The sequence below is a fragment of the Microtus ochrogaster genome, chromosome 2 (genome assembly GCF_000317375.1).
Source record: "Microtus ochrogaster isolate Prairie Vole_2 chromosome 2, MicOch1.0, whole genome shotgun sequence".
NCBI classification, from domain to species: Eukaryota; Metazoa; Chordata; class Mammalia; order Rodentia; family Cricetidae; genus Microtus; species Microtus ochrogaster.
This window is the reverse complement of record NC_022010.1, coordinates 4,033,093-4,040,605: the sequence shown is the minus strand read 5'-3', so window position 1 is coordinate 4,040,605 and position 7,513 is coordinate 4,033,093. Positions and strand designations below refer to the sequence as shown.

General features: G+C 54.6%; 1 protein-coding gene across 2 annotated transcripts in view; it reads left to right on the top strand.

The window, feature by feature from the left end:
- The window catches only part of Foxn4 (forkhead box N4), a 16,509-nt gene that overhangs the window by 2,795 nt on the left and 6,201 nt on the right, over positions 1 to 7,513 (top strand). For both annotated transcript variants that reach the window (XM_005344258.1, XM_026783368.1), the window contains exon 2: positions 6,817 to 6,962. In XM_005344258.1, the coding sequence (XP_005344315.1) occupies positions 6,817 to 6,962 (146 nt within the window). The remainder of the gene's footprint in view (positions 1 to 6,816; positions 6,963 to 7,513) is intronic.

The window sequence follows — 7,513 nt, the reverse complement described above, 5'->3', positions numbered from 1 at the left end:
TGCACACCCTTCCCACCTGCATCCACGCACACCCTTCCCACCTGCAGATGTGAACACCCTTCCCACCTGCAGCCATGCACACACTCTTCCCACCTGAAGCCATGCACACCTTTGCATTGGACACTAAGACATCCAGATGGCAGAACACGCAACCTTCACTGCAACTGTGGAGGCCTCTGCCTCGGGTCATCACCTCTTTTGCAGCAGATCCACAGCATACATGGTGACCAGCTGTCCCCAAACCATCCTGCAAGGGTAGCATTCCTGTGCCAGTCAGGGTAAACGCTTTAGCAAGATGACGTGAAAGTGACAGGCCTAGTGGGGACTCAAGCCTGAAGTTGCCACATACCCCACATCGTTCCCCTAGTCCCACTCTCCCTGGTAAAGAATACATTACCTCACCGCTCTGTGACCCCCCAGACACTTTATTACTACCCTCTCTGATCCTCTTTGTGAAATAGAACCTCTGAGAACCAATCAGCAGGCTGCTGGGTGTGTGGGGGTGCCTGCTGCAGGCTGGCAAGGGGGTGGTGAGCCAGCCTGGGATAGGACTTCCTCCTGGCAGGGGGAGCAAGGTTGTGCCTGCTGCAGGCTGGCAAGAGGGCAGTGAGCCAGCCTGGGATAGGACTTCCTCCTGGCATGGGATTTGTGTTGCTCTGCACAGGGAGTCTGCTTCCAACAGCTCCCATTTTTCTCTCTGAATAACAGCACAGGAGTCTGTGGGTTTCCCATTTGCACTCCTGCGTCTCCAGGGACTGCTCTGAGGATTGGGTCTCAAGGCTGTGAATCCACTCACCTCTGGGGCCCTGTGCAGGCCACAAGCAACTGCCTGGTGCTCCATCCCCCTGGGGCTAGTTTAGCCGTTAGTTAACTATCAATGGCCACCACATTCCCGGAGGGCATTGCTGGCTGCAGCCAACGGCCCACTTCTGGGCCAGCTGTCAGGGGGTCTGTGGCGGAGGCCTGGAAGTCAGCAGTCTCTAGTTGCTATTCCTAGTAGTTGACACCAGAGCAGCCAGAGTGCAGCTCTGTCTCTGAGCAGCCTTGAGCATCACTAGCTGGGGGGCTGGGGTGTCCACTCCCAGAGTGCTGAATTCTTAATACCTCCTGGGTACTAGGTGCTAGGTGCTTTCTCAGTCCCAGCAAATACACTCCTCACGTTATCCTTACAGGGATGATCCTGGCTCCACCGCCAACTACAGACAAGAAAACTGGGTGGCAGCCCTTGCCCACAGGCTTATATCTGGGGAGAGGAAGAAGGGAAAAAATCCTGAGAGTTGCCTCAACTTTTGGAACTTAGCTCAGAGAACTCAGATGTTCCCTCCACAAAGTCGGAGATGAACAAGGAAGATGCACTGGTGTATTCTAGGCTCACACCCACTCACGGTACCCCAAGGAGAGTCCTTGCCCTGATCATTGACTTCCCAAAATGTCAGGGTCTGCCCTAAAAAAGGAAGTGATCTAGGAAGAGAAGTGCCCCTACACACACACGCACACACATGCACACATGCACGCATGCACATACACTGGTTTTCTTCAGTGGGGAGAGGATGGCTAGTTTAGAGTTGACTGGATGGATGGGTGAGCAGCAAATACAGCATAGTGATGAGCCACTATTCAAGAGCCCCTCGTGCGCTGTGTGTGCCCTGTGTGCGTGCTGTGTGTCCCCTGTGTGTGCGCTGTGTGTGCCCTGTGTGTGTGCTGTGCGTGCCCTGTGTGTGTGTGCTGTGTGTCCCTAGTGTGTGCACTGTGTGTGCACTGTGTATGCCCTGTGTGTGCACTGTGTGTCCCCTGTGTGTGCGCTGTGTCCTGTGTGTGTGCTGTGTATGCCCTGTGTGTGCGCTGTGTATGCCCTGTGTGTGTGCTGTGTGTCCTTTGTGTGTGCGCTGTGTGTGTGCTGTGCGTGCCCTGTGTGTCCCCTGTATGTGTGCTGTGTGTCCCCTATGCGTACGCTGTGTGTCCCCTGTGCATGCGCTGTGTGTGCGGGTGGAGCACTGAACCACCCACCAGCCGTAACCTCTGGGTAGACTTGCAGGGCACTAGCATCTCATCGTCTTTACATGTTCCATCCTCAAGGACAGTACATGAATAGCAGCCCAGCTACTGTACAGACAAAGGAGAGAAGTAGCCTTTCTGGGACCCAGTCACGCTACCCCCCAAAATGCACATACATGTGCATGTATACACACACACAACACCCGCCTCTCTCCTCAGATCACATGATACCACAGTCTGCCCTCTCCTGTCTTTCAGGGAATTTCTGAGCATGCTAAATAGCATTTAATTTTTTTCTTCTGTAAACCGTCTGAAAGCTATTACAAAGGATATGTAAGCTGGGTAAACACAGTCCTCAGAAGCTTAATCCTGGAGACAAGAACAGTTTGTGTAACAGTTTCTCGCCAGCCATGCCCAGAAGGGTGGGGGCCAGGCTGTAAGATCAAGATGAACTGTTGCCATGGGGATACCTGGGTCTGTCACCCTGCTTGGCTCTAAGAGAGTAGGAGCTGAATGTCTGGAAAGAGGGGTGCATTTACGTTGAGTGTCTACTGTGTGCAGAGACCTCTCCTGGGCTCTGTGACTCTTCCTATAGAGAAGACAAAGTCTCTTGCTTCAGCAGTGGGGGTTCCTGGGGCTACCTGCACCCGGTAGGAAGCTCAGCTCCTGTCCTAGCCTTCCCAGTCCTCTAGACCATCAGGGTCCCCAGAAACCTGTGTGGTGCCTGCCTCAGCTGGGGACCTAGCAGGGCTCAAGAGAACAGAGGTTTGTAGACAACTGTGGGACTAACTCTGGGGTTCAGAGACATAGGTGCTGACAGGGAGGTCAGGTCACACGGAGACAGCAAGGAGAGGTGCACCCTATGAGTGAGCAAAAGGCAGGGCCCCAAAGAAAACAAGCAGTCGTTGGAGGTGGGGGCAGTGACATCCACCCCACCCAGGGACTCACAGTGTCCCTCAGGACCCATCACACACTACTCCTGGGTAAGAATGAGGTCACCCAGTCAGCCAGAGGGTGACCCAGCTCCCCAGGACAAGGTGTTTGGGAGTCACCTGCGTGTAAGAGGAAACATGGGGTGAGCATTAACTGCAGGTACCCGAGTCCCAACCCCAAAAACCCTGCTGTTGTGCAGCAGGGACACGGTAGTGTGGGGGGGGACGGTGAGCATGTGGGAACAAGATGGGTCAGTGGAATGCAGAGACCCTGGCTGCCCCACCAGAGGGCTGGGAGGAAGAGAGAGGACACTTAGCCTCCAAGGCTGTCATCCCCATTATTCAGATGTGCAAACTAAGGCTTAGAAGGTTCAGAAGCACATGACTTCACCCAACAGGAAGCGTGAGGCCAGGACTTCATCCAGAGCTTCAAAAGAGGAGAGTGGGGGGGGGGGGAAGGGCACCAGTGGGAAGAGCTGGTCTTGGGTGTTTTCTTCTCTGCGCCCCTGGAGCTGGGAGGCATGTGGGCATCAGGGACAGGTGAGCCCATGGTTTTTCCTCACTGAGAATCAGACTTGCAAGGCCGCACGGCCAGGCCAGGTTTTCACTGCCTTCTTCATATTCTCACATCCCATCTTTGTCCGGCAGAGGGAAAAGGTACATGGAGCGAGGTCATAGCTGCTTGCTCTCAGTCTGAAGGCACTCTCAGGAGAGATCCCAAACCACCTCTCTACCATCCTTCCAAACCAGCTCTGTGGGTCTGAGATGTCACAACTCTCACCCACACCCCTTTACAGTTCAGGAAACCACGGTTAGGGAATAAGTGTTTGAGGGCTGGTGGCAGGAAGCCAAAGGTAGTTCCCAAAGCCAGGAGTCCATATTTACACTCTGTGAAGCACCGGGAGGAAGCGAGGCTGGGCATGGGTGCCTTCTGAATGGGGAGATAGAGGAGTTGGTGAGGAAGAAGTCTGGGGACTCTGTGCATGTGAAGAGGGGTCCCCCTACGTGTTCCTCGACTGGACACTGAGGACAGTCCATCCCTTTGTCTCCCCATGCATCAATCAGTTCCTGGTCCCTGTGTGCTGAAGAGAAGAGGGGACAGGGCTTGGAGCTAGCGGACTCCTGCCACAGTGCTCCCCTTCAAGGGACTGTGGCAGGGTTGGCCAGGCCGACCAGCGCTGACACACTTAGACATTCTGGCTGGGGGTTGGGGAAAGGAAGGAGCAGATGGCCTTTTACATGCCTGAGGCAACAGGGGTGTCCCAGACCCCTAAAATGAATAGCAGACCCCCAAGAATGGAGAACAGGGCCAGCTTGTGCCAAAAGGTGGCTGCATACTGTCTCATTTGGTGAAGATGAAAAGCACAGCAGAAACTGGATTTAAGCCCTTGTCGCCTCAGTTGCATGAAAAGAGACTTTTACTGTGCTAGCCTGAGTTTCCCCATTTGTACAGTTCTTCTATCTGTGGCTCTCCTGGTACTCAGAGACAAGGAATTCATGGGGGCAGAGGGCACCTCTAGCAGAGCCAGATTCTGTTGTCACTCTCGTGCCTTTCTTGGGGTCAGTGACCTGGGCTCAGCTGTTTCTACCAGTCCTGTGGGTACATAAAGCCTGCATTGACTGCACACGGGGGCGGGGGGGTCCGGGTCCTTAGTGAGCCCCAGGAGGGCTAGGGTAGACAGCTGAGGAACGGTGGGGAACACCCAGGGCAGACGTCAACAGAGCTGAGGCATGGATGGGGTAACTGTCTGCAGAAAGAGGAAGCCAGGAGCCCCAGTGATCCTGCCCAGCCTGGCTGAGACTGGAACCATAGTGTGGCTGTCCCTTCCTGGACCATTTTAGAGCTCAGTGAGGGGCTTGTGTGGTACATCCAGGTGAAATACCCAGAAGGCAATTAGGATGGTAGGATAGTCTCCAGAACCGAGGAAAAGCAAGAGTCGGGCCCTCGGAGAACAGCAAAGGCAGAAAAGCAGAGTCCAGGCTGTTTGGGTGGCAGCTGGGCACACTGTGGACAAAAGAATACAGGGAACTTGGGACCACCTCAGGGACAGCACCAACCCCGCCCATCACCTGTTCTGCTGCGGTGAGGCACCTATGAGATTGTCTCTGTCAGTCTTCGCTCCATGGGAGACAGCTCAGGACCCAAGGACAGACAGCCCAGGGACTCAGTTTCTCCATATGTAAAATGGGGACAGCACAGGGTCCGCCTTTAAGGGCATCTCAGTAAGTGGAAGAGGTTAGTGGCATTGGTTGGGCTGTGTGTTTTCTGGTTCTGAGCAGGGCTATTCTTAATTGTGATGCTGATGTTGGTGTTAATGGCCCCGAGAGAAACCACGCTCCTGTTGGGAACCAGTGTCACACAGGCTTGACAGGAGACAGTTGTCTGTGATTTATGGGTTAAAGCCAAGACTCAGAGAGGTTAAAGAGAGTGATTTAAGGGAATCCAGGATTAGAATCCCGAGCTTGAGCCTCTGCCGCTGTGCACACCGCTTCCTAGGTTCGCTCCTGGCAGGTTCCTGGAGCCTGGCAGGGTTTCCCACCTTGTGAGAGCAGACAACAGGGCACCTCTCCACCCCCCTCTCCACCCCCCTCTCCACCCCCCTCTCCACCCCCCTCTCCTAAACAGAGTAGCACAGCCAATCGGGAAGGAATGCGGCTCTCACAGCCTTCCCAGGGAAGCTGGCTGGCTGTGGGGCGAAGACAAGAGTGGGTCAACCCCTCCCCTTCACGCCAAAGTCTCTGAGAGCCTAGGGGACAGATGGCATGGCCCAGGCCAGGGCCGGGACTGCCAGTCAGATAGATGAATTATGAGCAGGCCAAAGTGATGGCAGGCAGAAACCACAGAAACAATAGCACTGAGACCCAGAACAATGGGGGCCACGTGCTGCAGGGCAACAGTCGTTTGTGGCACAATGGGCCACCAGGGGACAGCAGCCGGGCCAACTGTTGCCGCTGACATGGACCAGCTAGTTCTCATATGATTTCTAGGCCCTGTTTTTCTATGAGGCAGCCAATGGCCGAGGTAGCCGAAAGTCACCTGATAGTGGCTTCGTGGGCTGATGGCTCAGGCCCAAGACAACTGAGCAGTGGCAGCTATGGCTCTAAAACACAAGAGAGCAGAGATGGGAAGAGAGGGAGAGGCTGGTAGGGACCCCCACAGGTGCAGGAGGAACCTAGAGGCTGTGGTTCCAGGGCACAAGTCCCCTCTTACTCCGCTCTTCCCGACCCCTGTCTCACTCTGGTCTGAACTCATGTGTGGGCTGGAGGCTGTAGTCTCTTGGCGATAGAGCAGACAGCTCCTGGTACTGATGAGATGTGGGCATCCCAGGACAGAGTACTCAAGGTGCCACCACAAAACTGTTGGCCACACGGCACCTGGGACTTCAGGGATCCCAGAGTCCTCCCCTTGTTGGAGTTCCTGCCCAGCACAGCGTCTTTCGCAGAGAATATCTGTACCTCATGGATGTATTTGTCAGCCTGCTGTGGAAAGAGCCCTGGCTGCAGGCTGTGCTGTGCTGAGTGGCCTTGACCAAGTGATTCGTTGTACTGAACCTCGGTTTTCCATATGGAAAAGGGGACATAGTATGCACATACCTTACCCAAGTGTTTGGGACCAGAAGTGTTTAAATTTCAATTTGGCAGTTGGGGGGTGTTGAGGTATTCACAGTGAGTGAGCCATCTTTGCAGAGGGGCCAGAGACTGAAGATGGAATTCCCGGGTGTCTGTGTGTCTCACATGGCCAGCATGAGGAAATTTATATTCACTGTTTTCATGGTACCCACATTTGGACTGTGACCCCCTCAAATGAGCCAGGTTGTGGAGTTTTCTACCGTGGCATCATGGAAGTGCTCAGTAAGTTCTGGATTTGAGGTTTTGGTTTTTGGAACAGGCTCCTGCCTCCCATGGGTGATGATGGCCTCCCCGGGGACCTTCAGTCGCTGTCCTGGCTCACAGCCGTGGACGTGCCTCGACTGCAGCAGATGGCAAGCGGACGGGTAGACCTGGGCAGCCCCGGTGCGCCACATCCACACCCAGGTAGGCTCAAACAGGGTAGGTGGCCCTGGCCACCAGCCCGCTGAGGGCTAGAGGCCCCTAGCGCTCTGATCTCTCTGGTCATATCTGTAACATGGGAGCAGGTCCACACATCCTTAGTGATATGCCAAGCTCCAGAGAAGACACGTGGAGCATCTCAGACCCTTCACACTGCCAGCAAACTCGGGGTGGGCCAAGCGCAAGCCAAGGCCTGCCCTGGCAGGTGTTAAAGTGGGGGTTAGATCTTCTGAAGGTTGTAAGAAAATGAAGACGACAGGCCAGGTGGCTGGTGAGGCCTTTGCTGTCTGACCCTTTAGAAAGCAAGTCTACTGTCTTCTGTTGTAGAAGATTCTGAGAGAATCTTGGCACTAGTAGGGGCTCCGAAAATGACAGGAAGTTGTAATCAAAGGAAGTGGATAGAAGACAGCATTGATGAGAACAGTGTCAGAGAAGCCACTGCCTCCTAAGAACAGGGCAGAGGTGGCCATCAGTGTCCGCCTCCTAAGAACAGGGCAGAGGTGGACATCAGTGTCCGGCAGGACGGCTCCTCCTAA